Source organism: Papilio xuthus, unplaced genomic scaffold (genome assembly GCF_000836235.2).
Source record: "Papilio xuthus unplaced genomic scaffold, Pxut_1.1 DF827714.1, whole genome shotgun sequence".
In the NCBI taxonomy this organism is placed as follows: Eukaryota; Metazoa; Arthropoda; class Insecta; order Lepidoptera; family Papilionidae; genus Papilio; species Papilio xuthus.
The window spans coordinates 5354424-5373253 of record NW_013530935.1 but is presented as its reverse complement, the minus strand read 5'-3'; the positions used below and the strand labels follow the sequence as shown (position 1 = coordinate 5373253).

Here is an 18830-nt window from a genome sequence, read left to right as displayed (position 1 = left end):
ACTATACTGTCTTTGACCATTCTATTTGGACTTACGGTCCTTCAAGAATCGAGCACACCATTTCCTTAAATGCCGGTAACTCATCTGCAGATCCTCTGGTGTTGCGAATGTACTTGTGAATCGTTGATCACCTCGGTGTTCCAGCCGGTCATTTGCCCGCTTGTCTTATAAAAAAAAAACTTCCATTAGGCACGGACCTGGCTCACCTCATCTCTTCCACATTAATACATCTATGCATACTTGCATGTCGATTTCACATGATTTTAATAGCTTCTTGAGTAGTTCGCTAACGTCATCGTCAATTATGTCAAAATTAGTATAGCATTTTTGGTGCACTTTATTCCCGATAGGGGCGCTTTTTTTGATTATTATTCGGAAATATTTGTTAGGCCTACTATACAATGTCTTTTAGAAACCGATAGTAAATTATTAAATTACTAAAACATAACACAATATTGCTTCCATTAAATTACGATGCGGTAGATACATTAATCCGTCATGCGGAGGTATGGGATTGTTTATATAACATTAGACAAATTGTAGCCTCCGGCTCGTTCTGTTTGATGTACCTCACTTTGAACTCCACTAGTGTTTAATGACGTCACATAGTTAAAGTAAACATATTATACTATGCATAAAGGATAAAATAATGTGTACATTTTGAATGCGTAGTTAAAATTAATAAACGGATAAGTGAATGTAAAAAGATTTTTACGTACTCAAACATTAGTACCTGGACGACCGAGCTTTGCTAGGTTTTTTTTTAATTGTGTTTTTTGGAAATTATATTTAAGTACGAATTACTAATAAAATGTGAATAATATTTTTCGATCTTACCGATAGAAAAAAATAAGTTTATGTTTAATAAAATGACATTTTCTAAAAATGATTCCTAGCTAGATCAATTTAGCGCCCCCGAAACCCCCTATATGCTAAATTTTATGAAAATCGTTGGAGCCGATTCCGAGATTCCAATTATATATATATATATATATATATATATTGCAATCATTTAAAGATATAAGATTACATTGATTATCTTGCAAACATTATAAATACGAATGTTTAGATGTATGTATCATGTATCCAGGTTCAACGGATCACGATGAAATTTGACATAGTTGTAGTACAATTGTCTGTCTGGAACAACAGATAGAGTACTTAGTAACTGGTACTTTCTGAGACCAAAGTCTGTACAAAATATACCGTTATCCCTGGCATTATCTTCGACAAAACGGATATAACAATATGTCTTAAACGGGGATCTTGGTATCAGAAACCCACGATAAGTTTTTAGTGCCGTGCGGATAGAGTCGCAGGCGATAGCTAAATAGTACCCAATATAGAAATATTCTTTTCCATCTTTTATATCTCATATTGCAACACAATCTTTAAAGTTATTTAATAATTCAATATACGAAAGATAGTAAATGGAGACATCAGTATAAAGGCGAGTGTTCATTGAAGGGAAAAGCATAGACAACGCTTCAGACAAATGGCGGCCATCAATCCCCTTCTACATTGGCGGGAAATGAAAGCCTAATGTGCGTCATCACATTTGCACACTCGATTCAATTCTATCACTCTAAACATGGATCAACGAAAAATTGCGCAATTGCAAAAATATCAGATGTACTACGAGCATTACCTCATTAGCTGTCACCCGCGACTCCGCTCGGATTTAAGAAAAAAAAATAACTAGCCTATGTGTTCTACCAGGCTATGCTCTATATCTGGTAAATTTTATTAAGATAAGCATTCGCATTTATAATATTAGTAAGAAATAAGATTGATTTTGAAAAGGATATTGCTGTATTCAGATTATAATAAGTGTTTTATCTATTATTATATTACACTTGTATCTTTTTTTACGTATTTTTAAAGAATAAAGGAAAAGACAAAGTAAACATTCAGCTTATAAAGTGTCACAGACTGCTAATGTACGACATTAAAACTACATTGCTGGTTTAAAAAAACATAAAGACGAATTGCGAACTTACTCCTTTTTTATGTCAGTAACAAACTAATTATTTCCAGCCAAGGTTATTAGAAAGCGAACTTAAAAATATAAAATATACCACATCCAACTTTCTTTTCGTAACTTTTATTTATACAGAACAAATAATAGTCTATATTTCAAAGGTGTATTGTATGAAATTATATTATTTCCAAAGATATTTTCGCAATGATATTTTCACTTTATTTCACATGTTTGTTTTGTGAATAATTTGATCACACAATTGTCAAAAGTGTGATATTGAAATATAATTTTATTTTATTTGTCTACTGAGTTTCTTATCAAATGTAAATTTTATGTTTTGCATCTTGCTATGATCTCTTTTGAGTTAAGTAATCTTCTATATATATAAAAGAAAGTCGTGTTAGTTACACTATTTATAACTCAACAACGGTTTTACCGATATGGATGAAAATTGGTGAGCTACCTCAGCTTAGAGCCAGGAGACTGACATATAGGATCTATTTATTCTTTTTTTGTTAATTTTTTTCGAATTTTTGCCTTGATGATTTAACTTACTAACATTATAAATGCAAATGTTTAAATGGATGTGATGTGGATGGATGGATGGGTGGGCTACACTAATTAAGTTTTTTATATATCCACCTGGACGGAGTCGTGGGCGACAGCTAGTTATAAATAAATAACGTATCTTCTTATATTCTATCGCAGTTACAGTGAGTTTCTGAGACCAAAATCTTTGCGAATAAAAATATATCGTAAACCCTTTCATTATCTTTGACGAAACAGAGATAACAATATGTTTTAAACGGAGATTTCGCTCTCACAAACCCACGGTTAATTTGTCAAAAAATGTGTGAATCTTAGACAGGCCTAAAATAATATTATAACTAGTAAGCTATAATTTAGTTTGACCTATATCCACTGGATCAGATAACTTCGTCAGAATATCAAATAATCTTTGTCATAACTTAATTAAAAAAAAATACTGCCTGTTTATAATTTGAAAAAAAAAAACAGAGATGACGAAAGAAAAATATAAATTCTTCCTGGCTGGTTCCAAAACGAAATAAAAACTCTTTGGATTAATGCACGCGGAACGTTCGGTGCAACGAAGTTTCTTCGCTGTAAGAAACGTATTAATATTAAAATTAGTTTTCATTTAAACGAGGCTCTATTCTGACATGGAAATGCCGGGTTTGGACACTGAAAAATTGTGCCCCGCCTCGGCGCCTCCGGGAATTTTCAATTGCAAAGCTCGCGGGACGTAGTTTTTAAGCTAATTCATATTTTAACTTTTATGAAAACAGATTTCTCGAACAAAAGAATTGTGCAATATTTTATCACAAAATTCGTATATTTCAGTATATTTTTCGCATGGGTTTTTATTACCGAAACATCTATTATCTTGTAGATTTAATTTATTATGTTACGTTAGTTTAGTTAACCTTAACAATGTTTAACTTAACAACTAGAACATATAAGCTTTTCATCACAAATTGGATACGAATATAAAACCCTTAGCTCAAGCAAGTAATTCTAACTTTATAGTCATCTCACGATCTGAATAAATCAAGTTTCTATTGCCGTTATCAAATACACGTAAACTAACAAAAATGGCGACCCCAATAAGTCAATAAGTCATTGTAATATTTTATTTTTATTGGCAACACTGAAAATAATAGAGCATCGATACGTGTGGCTACATTACTGGCAACGTTCATTGTTTACCAATGATTTGTTTTCGCCATAAATTACCTGAACTATTTTTATTGGCAGTTAGAATATAGCTGGAACAGCACAATGTGTCAGCTGAAATTGCTGCTGCAAAAAAGATAGAGTAAGAACCACTGTAACTATTTATTTACGCATTAAGTTATAATATTCTTACGCTCTATTAAGTATAAAACGAAATGCTTATAAACTTTTTTTAGATAGTTCTAAAAAGATAAGATTAGTTATATTTTAGGTTTTGTACGACTATCCGTGGGTTTCTGAGACCAAAATCCAAATATACTGTTGTCTTTGTTTTATCAAAGATAATTATTGTGATGTTTTATTAAGAAAGGTCTCAGAAACCATCGATAAGACTGCTAAGACTACTAGTTTAATTTAATAAACTCAATTATATGACTCTTTAGCTGAAGATTCTTAGGATACTTTGACAAGATTACTTTTTTATTACAGCACTAGTTGTCGCCAGCTACTCCGTCCGCGCGGAATTAAAAAAAACATAATTAGTAGCCTACGTGTTCTTCCACACTATGTTCTACATCTATGCCAAATTTCAGCGGGATCCGTTCAACCGTTTTAGAGATATCTCAAACAAACATCCATTCATCCATTCAAACATTCGCATTTATAATATTAGTAAAATGTAAGATTACAATTTGAAAAAAAAACAAATAACGTATGTATATGATGGCACTCATAATACGCGACATTATTTAAATAAGGATTTGATTTACACCCTATTTTATCTGTAAGTAGATTTAAAAAATTTCACAGATAATATCCTGCAGCAGGTACGAGTATAAAAAAGTCATAAATAATTTATGACTTGATGACATCGCGTGATATATTTGCTGTTCGCCTTGTGCCCGCTTGCCGATGTAATCTTTCATACGTGAATACTGTGTAAAGGATGTTCAAAATTAACAAACCGTTTCTATTTCGCATGACAGAACTTTTTAAGCGTAGTATTCTACTACCGTGTCAAATTACATTTCCTACATACTTACATTGAATTTACATTTTTTTTTTGTATTAATATAGTTATCACGGTAGTAGAATACTATATTAATACAAAAAAAATGTAAATTCAATGTAAGTATGTAGGAAATGTAATTTGAAAATTATTATAAGAGTAAAAGTCAACTTACCCAGAAGAATGTTGTAGATCTGGATAAGCGTTCTCCAAGCAGACTGGCAAGATACAGTTCAGTAGAGACAGCGATGGCGCTCTGTGGTATCGGAGGCGAAGATTTTTGGTCACTTTGGATATAAGCGCCAGAGAAGTGAAACAACATTTGGTAAATCTTAATTAGGCACCAAAACATAAAGGTTACGCTTTAGTAATGTCGTTGTTAAAGTCGTAGTAATATAAATTTAAAACAAAATACTTATAAAGTTACAAAATTGTTATCCATCCATCAACCATTCATAGGTATAGATTCAAAAAACAATTTTAAAATGTTATGTTTTATTCGTTGCAATTTTTTCCAAACATGCTGTATGTGGCTCAATTTTGCTGACAAAAAGGAGGAATGTATGAAGCGGATCTGTCGCCTTAGGCGCCGCCTAATATGCTAATACGTACCCAAATAACTACGAAGATAGAATGTAAATTTACCTTCAATTATTGTAAATTTATATTTGATTTGTTTTAAAAAATATGGAAATAATATACATGATGTTGACTATTGATAATCATCTTGTTAATAAATAATTGACGACTCCAACTGAAAACTATTTTCTACAACGTTACAAATTAAATGTTCATAATGTTAAATTAAACACATTTCTTGTTTCTTATTTAAATATAATAATTATTAAATATTTCCGCCAATTCCGGTGGCCGCTTGCTCGTTTGACATCTCATAATATAAAAAAAACTAAACAGTTTATGGTACGTATGTAAGTAGATCTTATCTATACTAATTTTATAAAGCGGAAGAGTTTGTTTAAACACGCTAATCTCAGGAACTACTGGTCCGATTTGAAAAATATTTTTTTTGATGGATAGTTTAGTAGATAGTCCATTTATTGAGGAAAGCTTAAGGCTATGTAACATTACGCTGCGAGCAATAGGAGCGAAGCGTCAGTGAGTATTATGTTTATTTTTAATACAGCGCAGATGGAGTCGTGGGCGAAAGTAACATATATTTATAAAAAAAATGTCGACAAAAATAAGAAAATCTATTACGTACTTTTACTTAGTTCACCCTCAAACAATGTAAATTCCAATAACAAAGCGCTATGATATAAAACGAGACGGTAAATAAAGTATAATCCGACAGATTTCGATCGTTACGCTATTCTGTTTCTACCTCGGGGCGATACAGGCTTTTTATTTGATAGGCTTTATTGAAATAAATGTGATTGGCTCCATTTGGATATAAAAGGGAGATGAACAATAAAAATACCCAAAAAAATATTAAAAATAGGAGTAAAATATCAAAGAATTAACTTGAGTTTTATATTGACCTTTTTTGTTGCCATCTCAATAATAAATGTTGACAATTATTACGGCTACAGTGTGTCTATTTAAAATTAATTAGTTAAACAAGTGACGCTTATGAATTATCGAATTAATTTTATATGAGGATTAATATCGTACTTAATAGACGGTTGTCATCACGTACTATGAACTATCGTTTAAATGTTTTTTTTTTAACTAAATTAATTGAACAAATAAGAACTATAATTTTGGTGTTTTATTGTTTTTTTTTATTTTTTACAGTTACATGGCTATGTATAGCACAATTAAGTTAAAAAATATGAAACTCTTTGCTGAAATAATAGCATTACGTGTATAATATTAACTTTTTTTTTTAACAGAAGGGGGCAAACAAGCAGCGGGAACACCGAAGTGTTCAACGACGCCCATGGACATCAGCAATACGAGAGGAACCGCAGATGCGTTGCCGGCCTTTGAGATGGTGATAGGCTCGCTTCTTGAAGTACTATAAGTCGAACTAACTTTGCGAAAGACCATAATTAGTCTTAACCAACCAAAAAACAACCGTAATGTTAGCATCAAACTATCGTGTCTTCTTCAAAATTGAAATAAAAAAAAAGAAATTTTTTGTAATATTTTTTTTTATTTGTGCATACCCCAATACAGCCATGCAATTAACAAATAACAAAAATTGTCCTACTTAAATATAATCTATTATTGGAAAATATGAAATTTCAGTACTTAAAAAATGTTATTGTGAAAACAACTTTAACTCAAGGGAATAAAGTTGATTTTACACTAACAAATTTTATCAACTTGACAGATGTCAGATAATCACCACAGACAATGAACACAACTTTTAAAACAGATTATATAAAAAAATATAACAATGGCCTTAACGTGTTGAGAATAAAAATTGCTTGGTTAGTCTTTAGAAAAACAATGAGGCCGATATTTTTTAAATTGTCTAAAAAAAATAACCTAAAAACCTTAATAAAAGTACAAAGTCCATTAGTAATGCCATTATCGAACCATAAACTAATTTTCACAGATAAAAAATTACTAAATTAACTGAAAACGAAACATTAATAAAAATATCGATTTGCTTTTTCATAATCATAATATATCATAAATTAATTAAACAAAATGGATGATTAAAAATTATAAATTTAATATTTTGAAGTTATTTTGTATGAATTTTATAAAAAAAAAATACCAGAATTTCTTTTACACGCCCCAATATTCATCGTATTAGTAAAAATAAATCTTACATCGTAAATACAATATAATTGAAACTTATGTACAAATCCGATATTACTATTACGCTAATAAATAAATCTATTGGCAACACTTAACAAGATGTTACCCTATGTACAAAATATTATAAGTACATATACAAATACTGTCGAACCTGGTTAGGAGAGCCCAAGGAACCGCGACATATTTCTCGCTTATAGAGGTTTCTCTCTTACCCGAGATTCTCGCTTATAGAGGTTTTTCTCTAACCCAAAGCTTGCTTAGCAAGATTTCTCTTTAAGCCAAATTTCTTGCTTAGAAAGATTTCTTCTAACCCAAATTTCTTGCTTAGAAAGATTTCTCTTTAACCCAAATTTCTCCCTTATAGAGGTTTCTTTCTTAGCCGAATTTCTCGCTTATAGAGGTTTCTCTCTAACCTAAATTTCTTGCTTAAAAAGATTTCTCTCTAGCCCAAATTTCTCGGTCTTAGGGGTTTCTCTGTAACCCAAATTTCTCGCTTATAGAGGTTTCTTTCTTACCCGAGTTTCTCGGTTGTAGTGATTTCTCTCTTATCCAGGTTCGACTGTAATAATATAAAACTACCCTACACATTTGAGAAGCTGAAAATCAGACTTAAATTACCCTTTCCTTGGGTTCTTTGTTATTTCATTAATAATAACCTAAAAATAATTAATTCTATGTACAGTATTTTATACATTATGTAATGTGACACATTTTATTCTATCTTAACAATTAATACAAATGTTTATACATACTATAAGCATGATTTGGCCGCAATATTAAAGAGGATAGATTCGTTTCGTCTACATTTTATAAAAAAATATTTTTTTTTTTTAGATATGTCGCCTAATATTATAAATTCATATGATTTTTCTGTCAAAACACTAATCGAAGATACCAAATATTAATTTTAAAAAAAATCTCTCTTTTTGTGGTTATAAAAAATTCTTATCTATGAGCATTTTGCCGAAATCAAAAAAAAGATTTAAACTTCACTATATTTAAAAAAAAACTACAATATTTTTGTACAAAAATTTCCGTACGTACAAGATAAATTCGAATAATATTCCTATATTTACTGCTACAGACAAGATTTTTTTATTCGGCAGTGATTCAAAAAATCTAAAAAAAAAAATCTTATTTTCTTTTACTTGTAGTTGTAATTATTTTGTTAGTAGTTATAAAACTAACATGTTTATAATAACCAAAGTCTCTAAAAAAAATCTAGTTATAATCCAATTCAGAATTATCAACGGGTGGTCTTGGATTATTAATAACCGATTCAGGATTGACACTATGCACCGGAGGAGGATTCATTATTCTATTTGGCCGAGATAAATCTAAAATAGACAATCTGACAACAGCATCTTGATCCCAAGTCCTATCTTGTAACCTAGATCTTTCAGACCAAGGTATCACTCTAAAATCTGCGGGATTACTTGCATTTAACCTCGGTATTCTCTGAGCTAGTGTTCTTAATCTTGAATTTTCAGGTCGTTCCTGTCTTTCCGGAACAAAGTTTTGTATTTCAGATCTTCTTTCCGTTCGATTTGTTGCAAACATATGTTGATATCTTGCTATTTCACATGGTAACAGTGGTCTTGCATCTCTTCCTATTCTTTGTACTGTTATTTGACGTTGATTATTATTAGGTGATGTGATTGATGATGAATCAACTGTTGTTGGTATTATGATGCCGTTCTGTCGGTTCGCTGGTGGGAAGTTTAGAGCGAAGAATTCGGGTAAGGGCACACAAAATACACCCATTTCTTCCTGAAATTTGAAAAAAATAAATTACAAAAACTAATAGCAGTCCGGATGGCTTTTTTTTTAAATATAAATTTTTATATGTTAAATTTACTTCAAAATACAAATTTTTAATAAAAGTGCTTGTTATTAAACTTTTGATAATACAAAAAATAATTTGAACATCTCAAAAAAAAAAGAAAATTATTTTATTCAAACTTCAACCGCGGCCCATCGCTCACTAATAATACCAGAAATAATACCAGTACCACTCATCCTGATGAAGGGCCCCCGATAGGCTCGAAACTAGTTGGTGCCGCCACCGGACGAATATACATAAGTGTTTAGCCGTTTTTATATAAGTTAAGAAAATTATAGTTAAAATTACATTAAATTCACAAATGGTATGTAAACAACTCTAACTCATAATAATATCTGAATGGATAGATATTTATTAGAAACCTTGATTTTTGTTTGCATTTGAATTGATAAAATTTGGCTACTTATGATTTTTTTTTTAAATCCCGTGCAGTCAGAGTCGTGGGCGAGAGCTAGTTTTTATTTAAAATGGAAATAAATCACACTTACATGATTATTAGATGTCCGTTCAGTATTTTCTGGTGTAGTATCCTTATTCTGAACAGCTGGTTTCTCATCTGTCTCTTCTTGTAAAGGTACATCGGGGACCACCTGGAGGTCTTCTGGAGGATTTGGTACTATCACATAACTTGCTATTATACTTGATAACTGATCCAATACCTGAAAATTAATATTAAAAATTTCTCAATATGGAATTCTTCTCTGTCTACCGCTCTGGGTTAAGGCGTGAGGTTATTGATGAACTACAGTTGAAAATCTAATTTGCAAAATTAAATCTTACTAATATAAATGCGAATGTTTAGATGGATGTTTGTTTGAAGGTATCTCCGGAACGGCTTAACGGATCTTGATGAAATTTGGAACAGATGTACGACATAATCTGGAAGAACACGTAGGCTACTCATTAAGATTTTTTTTAATTCCGCGCGGATGGATTCGCGGGCGACAGCTAGTAGATAATAAAAGAGAGGAAGCTATAGAAGAATATAAGAACTTACATCATCCGCAAGTAATCTGTGTTTTGGATCCTTAACCAATAGTCTTTGAATCAAGAAGACCGTATTATTTGAAACTTGTACTGAATTACCGTCCCTGGAATTAAAAAAATACAATATCAAAATAAAATAAATACATGCTTTTATTACAAATATCAAAAAAACATAAACATCTATGAATTCCAATTTAATATTCTTAGACATTTTTCGTTAGAATTCTTTAGCGCGAATGACTTGCTTTCGTTACAAAGTGCAGTATCAGAATGATTAGTGACTGGACACAAACGTCGACATTTTAGTAAAGCTAGTGTTGGGTCAATACACTGCTACATTTTCGGTTTTTCTTCTTAACAATATATGCATATATAAACTTTTTATCAAGATGCATGTTCGAGATAAACTCCGAAACTAATGAACCAATTCTTATCACACTTTGTAAGCATCTGTAATTTGAGTTAACTTCGGTTATATGATAGTTTTTACCTCGATTATTGATCGGTTTTTTGAAATACTCGCGGATGGAGTCGCGGGCGACAGCTAGTATACTATAGATTATTAGCAAATTATGTTAAATATTTCTAGGAAACATACAGAAACCGTAAAGTTATTAAATAAAATAAGATGTAAAAAATATATTTCATTGATACCGGTTAGAGAGATTAGCTTATTAATAACTTTACAATTCTATGAATTCAATCTTAAAATCGACTTTAGGGATGTTTCACATCTATGCAATGTATATTTTTACTAAATAAATTCATAATAACTTACGGAGGTATATTATAACTAGCAGCCTGTATCCTACTGAAGAGCTGTGTGAGACTAGTATCGCAGAATGGGAATTGTCCATACAACATTGTATACAAGACAACACCAAGTGCCCACATGTCTGACGGTTTACCATGGTATGGCTTGCACATTAACACATCCGGAGATATGTAAGCTGGTGAACCTGAAAGATTGAAGAATTTTTTAAAACAACAATCAAGAAACATGTTAGGAAATGAACAAGAACTATTCAGACATCACTGAATACAGATTTATTACAGTGATGGTGAACCAATGGCATGCATATATTCCACACCCTGACTCCAAGGCAATGTGCATTAGGTCCGAAGCAATCAAATAACAAAATTCAAAAATGTATAGAACTGACAGGTGACAATCATGTAACTTATCAAAGGTTATTGACAGTTTTGTTTTTGAACTTCGTTTAAATGCTTTGCTTTTGAGTTAAATGCATGTTGTCTCGGGTGAGGTTGAAAAAGTTATTATGAATTTTGAAATGTGTATGTATGTTTGAAGTATGTCCAGAACCACACTCATCAGACGAAACACGGAATTGCTTCCACTTCACGCATGTCTTTTGTGTGGTCATGGTATTTAACTGGGCGAGTCGGGACGATTCGTGCTAAGATGTTAAAGCGGGCTCTACCACTTTTAAATTCCCATTTTATAATCTATGCAGCAATATTTGGCTTTTTCACTGTTAATGTTATCAAAAACCAATGGAAGAATGTAAACAAACTAGACTATAGACTGCAATTTATTTTATCATTAGAAAGTAATTAGTAGTAAAATTTATTATGTTACCTCTCTGATCCTTTAACAAATCTCTGTCACTCCCTAAATGTGTGCCCAAGCAGAAGTTTGTTATTGTTATCCGGCCTGTTCTTTGGTTCAGCACTATATTGCCTAGCTTCAGGTCTCTGTGTACTATGTTTATCTGAAACGGAGTATGTATTACTGTGAATATTGACTGTCACTTGTACAAAAACATACATCCTTCATTTTCACTTCGGAAAAACCGAGAAACAAAATATTAAGGCAATTAAGACTAATGATATCTCACTATTTATATTGACATTTATTAATACAACCTATTTTACTAACTAGATATTCAGTAATTTCTATATGTCTACCTATCTTTTATCAACTAATTTCTTGGTATATCATAAGCATATTACTTCTTACTAATATTATAAATGTGAAAGTTTGAATGTTTCTTAAAAGATATCTCCAAATAGCTCAACAGATCTCACTGAAATATGGCATAGATGTAGAACATGTATGGAAAAAAACATGCTACTTATTTTTTCTTAATTCTGCATGAACAGTCACAGGGAACAGTTAGTTAAGAATAAAATATACATCAAAAGCATACCTTATGTAAATTGGCAACAACTCTAACAATATCATAGAATATAAGGACAGCTTCTTTTTCCGGAACTTTCTTCACTTTTGTTACATACTGCTGCAAATTTATCAACTCGCTGCCTTTCTCACTGAACTGGTGTGATGTTACACAATCCAAAACAAGAAATAATCTCTGCCGAACTCGACCAGTGTATAGAAAACCCGGGCCATTTGGATTAGGTATTTCCTCAAGAGCATGATCCTAAAAAAAATATTTGGTAATTTTTAATCATCAAATTATAAAGTACCAAGCACTTTGTACAAATTTCACATCACTGTGTCTACTGAAAGAGTTAAATCTCTTATAGCATCTTTTAAAAAGATATAATTATTTTCATCAGAGGGGTCAAAGTATGTGGACAGTTGTCATGTGAAGAGATAATTTCTATACTTTTTTCTAACATCATTTTATTTACTAGGATACAATGTGTTACCTTAAAAAGTCCATGGTGATGAACCACACCATCTTGATCCTTTAATAATGACAATAATGAATATTCTGTGTGCAGTAACATCTTCCCTTGTCTATCATCTTGTGTTTCAGGTTGGCCCTCGTTACGAAGCGTTAAAATCTTAATTTGATAATATTCATCAGTTTTTTCTTTTCTTGCCAGACACTGAACTATACTCTTGACTGGACTAGGCCCCAGTTTCGGTCCTAATAGGTAAGGACCAGCCTTACGAACGTACTTATCAGGTACTGGGGTACCAGGGGGAGGTACATCATTTTTATTAATCAAAGGTTTAGTCTTTTTAAGCGAATGTGGTCCCAATTTTTTTGAATTCTTAAGCGCTGAACTAGATGAACTCCCGTAAGCTGATAACCTTGCTATTTTTGGACTTGGTTGTAGTAGCAAAGGTCGACTACGTTTTCCGTGATTTATCGTACTTTCTGGCCTTTCCTGATCCATGTCGTGACACTTTTCGAACCGTTAGTTATAGTTTTAAATTAAGATAAATAACCTGAATTTCAAACCACACTTTTATTTATCAGTACACGTAATCTATTCCCCTATGTAAATATTTTGTGAGAGTTACCTATGTATTTAGCACTTTTATTTACTGAATTAAATAAATTAAACTTCAATTTCGTTGTGCTGATACAGATGTAAAACAAAAAACATATGATTACTATTTTTGAAATATGGCAACACTTTTTGAATGAAACTATGATTTAAAATTAAAAGATTTTTAAATTCACAGTAGTAATGTTAAGTGCATAAGATTTCTAATAATTGTTTGTAATTTAAGCCATATTATCATTTGATAAATACAAAAAGTGATGTAACATCTCATTACTATTTTTCAATTTTGTGCAACACTTTTTCATAATTAGCAAATTTGACAGATTTCTAACCATGTTTTTGTCGTGACCAATCGTTTCTTTTTTTCGTGCACTGGGCGATATAATATTGTGAAATAATTAAAAATAAAATAATTGTAAATATCACAAGAATCAGCATGTGGAAAGGCTTAAGATTAACACAGTCACAGTTAACTAAGATACATTTCAATGGCCACAAATTGCAACCAGTCGGTGTTCCGGCACTCGATTCAGTATTAAATCAGTGGTATGAATTTTGTAAAAAGCCACCGAAAGGTTTTGAAAAATATTTTCAGCCCGGTGCAAGCCAAAAACAGACAAAAAAAAGTGAAAAAGATGAGTCTCCTGCACCATCAAAAACTACACCTCCCCCGTCAAAACCTTCATCTTCACAAGATAAATGGAACATAAACATGTTCTCCAGTAGTTCAGGAAGTGGTAGAGGAGGAGGAAGAGGCGGCTTCGACAATCAGGACAGAGAAAAATGGATGATGTTCGGAGCAATGGGTGTCGTAACATTATTGGCATCGATCGCTTATTTCGAGTTAAGATACAGGGAGATAAGCTGGAGAGACTTCGTCAACTTATATTTAAACAAAGGAGTTGTTGAGAAACTTGAAGTCATAAATAAAAAGTGGGTTAGAGTGAAATTACAGCCAGGTGCTGCATTGGAAGGAAAGGTGATCTGGTTTGCAATAGGCAGTGTTGATTCATTTGAAAGAAACTTGGAGAATTCACAAATCGAGCTGAATGTGGACCCGCCAAACTTTGTTCCTGTAATTTATAAAACTGAGGTAGAAGCTGCAAGTCTGACGGGAATGCTGCCAACACTTTTGATAATTGGTTTCTTAATTTATATGATGAGAAGGTCTGCTAATATGATGGGGGGAGCTGGTCGTAAAGGCGGTGGTTTATTCGGTGGTGTTATGGAGTCTACAGCTAAATTGATAAACCCAACTGACATTGGTGTAAAATTCAAAGATGTTGCTGGTTGTGAAGAAGCAAAAATTGAGATTATGGAATTTGTGAATTTCTTGAAAAATCCTCAACAATACATTGATTTAGGAGCTAAAATTCCAAAGGGTGCATTGCTTACTGGCCCTCCTGGTACGGGAAAGACGTTACTGGCTAAAGCAACAGCTGGTGAGGCTAATGTTCCATTCATTACGGTGTCTGGTTCAGAATTTTTGGAAATGTTTGTTGGTGTTGGTCCTTCTAGAGTTCGGGATATGTTTTCTATGGCACGTAAACATGCTCCTTGCATTCTTTTTATTGATGAAATTGATGCGGTCGGTAGAAAGAGAGGTGGACGTAATTTCGGCGGACATTCGGAACAAGAGAATACTCTTAATCAGCTCCTTGTTGAAATGGATGGGTTTAACACAACTACAAATGTAGTTGTTCTGGCTGCTACAAACAGAGTGGACATTCTTGATAAAGCTCTTCTCAGACCTGGCAGATTTGATAGACAAATCTTTGTCCCTGCACCAGACATTAAGGGAAGGGCTTCTATTTTCAAAGTACATTTAGGGCCTCTGAAGACAACATTGAACAAGGATAACTTGGCACGCAAAATGGCTGCATTAACACCAGGTATAGTAGTTAATGTATCTTAAAAACTAAAACATTTTTCGTATTTTGATCATTATGACATTTTGTAGGAATTTGGATATTGAGACCAAGATTTATTCATGTCAACTGAATAATAAATAATAGACATAAATTTCTGTTATTTAATATACAGTGGATTACCCATTGTTCTGATCGTTCTACGGAAAAATACGAAAAATTCTATGGATTTTATAGGCCCAAAGGGATTTTTTTACCAGTATTCCGTATTGTTTAGTAAGCATATCAGCCTAAATTTATTGATTTTATTATTTTCAAAAGCATCCTAGGCCTGTTTCTTTTACAATCTTAAAGTTTTAGTCTCCTAGCTTGGAGTTTGTCTCCAATGCAAAAAAAAGACTACCTCCTTGTCACATCCAAAATAAATACGCAATATTTTGAAACAATTCATATCACGGTGCACAACCATAACAAATAATATATAGAACGAAATAATTAGAAGAAGGGATGAATAGCTATTACTATAATTATTTAAGGTATACAAATAGTGCAAATTAAATTTACTAAAATTAATGAATCTTATTTAGTCTATTATTTAATAAACCATATTTTTTTAGGCTTCACAGGTGCTGACATTGCAAATGTGTGTAATGAAGCAGCCTTAATTGCTGCCAGAGAACTTGCGCATGATATCAATATGAAGAACTTTGAGCAAGCCATAGAAAGGGTTGTCGCTGGTATGGAGAAAAAATCCAATGTCCTGCAACCTGATGAGAGAAAGATTGTAGCGTATCATGAGGCTGGACACGCTGTAGCAGGCTGGTTCCTGCAACATGCGGATCCATTGCTCAAAGTATCCATTATACCCAGAGGCAAAGGATTGGGTTACGCACAGTATTTACCCAAAGAACAGTATCTGTACAGCAAAGAACAACTTTTTGATCGCATGTGTATGACTCTAGGTGGACGAGTGAGTGAAGAAATATTCTTTGGGAGAATAACAACCGGCGCTCAAGACGATCTTAAGAAAATAACCCAAAGTGCATACGCTCAAATCGTCCACTACGGTATGAATGCGAAAGTAGGGAATGTTTCCTTTGAAATGCCACAACCCGGAGAAATGGTTATCGATAAACCCTACTCGGAGAAGACCGCAGAACTAATTGATACAGAAGTGAGGGAATTAATAAATTCGGCTCACAGACATACAACAGAATTACTCACAAAGCACAAAGATAATATTACCAAAGTTGCAGAAAGATTACTTAAGCAGGAAATATTAAGTAGAGATGACATGATAGAACTATTGGGACCTAGACCTTTCCCTGAGAAGAGTACATATGAAGAGTTTGTCGAAGGAACTGGATCACTGGAAGAAGATACAACACTTCCCGAAGGACTTAAGGACTGGAACAAAGAGAAGCCGACCTCACCAGACAGCGTACCTACTGCCAGTAAAAACTAAGCAATTGTAATGTAGAATCTTTTTAGTCAGTTTTATGTGAAATAAACGTAACATATAAGACATAAAAGACTTTTGTTTTGAATACCAGGTTGTTAATATTACAAATCGAACATTGGAAATTCTGAAAAATTATAGGCTGTGTTAGTCTAATAAATAAGCAAATATAATATAATATTGGATTATTTTGTCACTTTAATTTAAATAGCCAACTTTGTAAACTTACTGTATTTTTTCTTATACTAAGAACGTAAGAATTGATGTATAATGCAATCCAAACTTTATAGAGGCTCGCCGTTTCACATGAGTCGCTGCACACATGAACATCACGATTTTGAGTATCAGAGATGAGACGTAAAGAAACGCGGGAGCCTACCGTCAATTCCTACATCGCATTGGGTCAAACACGATCCTTTTTAAAATTAAAATTGTATTTTAATGTTCGATTTTATATTAACGATTAGGTATTTATTATATTACTTGAGCACTGCTTAGCTTTGCTATATGTTGTGTGCATTTTGGCTAAATGTATTTATATTAGTTGTTTTTATGACGTAAATAATTTAATGGTGTAGTTGGATTATTTTGTTAAATAAATAAATGATGATTTTAAAGCGAACTTTTTTCTTTTTCAAAACTACGTAACATTAAACAAATTTTAATACGATTCAATCCAATTTAAAAACGAGGATTTCTTAGTGAAATGTTTACATACATGATTTAATCTACTTTTTTAGAGGGAAAGAGATAGAAAGAAATTTGTTGTTATGTCTGCCAGTTTTACCTTCCTTAATACAGTGAATCTCCACAGCCCAAAACTTGTAAAAAAACGTAATTTTGTAACAAATGACTGTATTTCTTTCATTGACCTCTATTTTCCGCTGGTTAGGATACATGATTATTTGTAATTTTGGTTTTTGGCGCCAATGGTAGCCGTGTTCGAAATTGGAACTTATAATAAAGATAGAATAAGCCGACAGTAACTTTAACTAGCACATTCAAATTGAAACGAAGCAAAAACAGTCATTTTAAGCAACCACCTGTCCAGCGTGTATCCATACAGGTCAGTGGTTTTGGTACAGATGTTTTAAAACAAGATTCACAGTTTCCTAGATAACAAAAAGATGGCGTTCTTTTACCTAGATAAAACAAAAGCGGTAAAAAGTAATGTTGATTCTGCCGCACTCAGAATCGTTTAATGAGCACTGAAAGAGTTCTGTAGTGTAACAATAATAGTTAGTGAAAATATTTTAAGTTAAGGTAAAAATATATATAAAGTCGTTTGTTGATTTCCAAAAAGTAAATGATTTCGAAACGGTTTGGGTGCTTTAAAAATACGCTGAAATATATCAACCGATGTTTATTTTGGAATAGGCGTTTCATATACTTTTTTGAAATTATTATAATAAAGCAAGGACTCAAAAGGTCTATGTATTCGTAGCAAATGACTAATTATAGTACACAAATACAATTTTCAACAAACAACTTATTTTGCGTCCGTCGTGTGCCAAAAACCGGATTTTAGTATGTCGCTTAATGCACCGCACAATATGGTACTTTTACAAAAACACGACTCACATTAACGTCCCTCGAAGTCGAAGTTTCTTACACAACCCCATTTTTTTAATTGGAAAGAAACCCTTAAAAAGTTACAAAAATTAAAACTCCGACTTGATTCCTCCGTAAAAAGTCATCCAATTTCCTACTGGAAGAACTTTTTTTGTACGCAAGCATCAATGCATAAGAAAAGGCGTTTCTAGTTTTCCGCTCTACGACACATTCTTGAAGTTTTATTATCAAACACTTAACGATTATTAAATCTTCGTATTATTATTCGTTCGCATTCAAATCCTCACAAACCCTCGGTTTCTGAGACACAAATCTTTGTATAAAATATATCGTCATTCCAGTTCCATCTTTAAAAAACATTTGTTTTAAAAGGGGATTTTGGTCTCAGAAATCAACGGTTAGTCACTTTAGTACAGCTTATTGAAACAAGCCGGTATTGATACTTCCGTTAGATT

The 18830-nt window shown here is 32.4% G+C and overlaps 2 protein-coding genes across 2 annotated transcripts; one reads left to right on the top strand and one right to left on the bottom strand.

The window, feature by feature from the left end:
• Nucleotides 1-8635: 8635 nt before the first annotated feature.
• LOC106116542 (Calcium/calmodulin-dependent protein kinase I) lies at nucleotides 8636-13547 on the bottom strand. Its single transcript, XM_013310417.1, has 7 exons — nucleotides 12886-13547; nucleotides 12420-12653; nucleotides 11849-11981; nucleotides 11027-11207; nucleotides 10259-10352; nucleotides 9750-9920; nucleotides 8636-9188 (listed from the first exon to the last, which is right to left on the bottom strand). The coding sequence occupies exons 1-7, from the start codon at nucleotides 13360-13362 to the stop codon at nucleotides 8640-8642; spliced, it is 1839 nt and encodes a 612-aa protein (XP_013165871.1). The 5' UTR covers nucleotides 13363-13547; the 3' UTR covers nucleotides 8636-8639.
• A 241-nt stretch (nucleotides 13548-13788) lies between these two features.
• Afg3l2 (AFG3 like matrix AAA peptidase subunit 2) lies at nucleotides 13789-17371 on the top strand. The gene is made up of 2 exons (XM_013310794.1): nucleotides 13789-15368; nucleotides 15962-17371. The coding sequence occupies exons 1-2, from the start codon at nucleotides 13913-13915 to the stop codon at nucleotides 16807-16809; spliced, it is 2304 nt and encodes a 767-aa protein (XP_013166248.1). The 5' UTR covers nucleotides 13789-13912; the 3' UTR covers nucleotides 16810-17371.
• Nucleotides 17372-18830: the final 1459 nt, after the last annotated feature.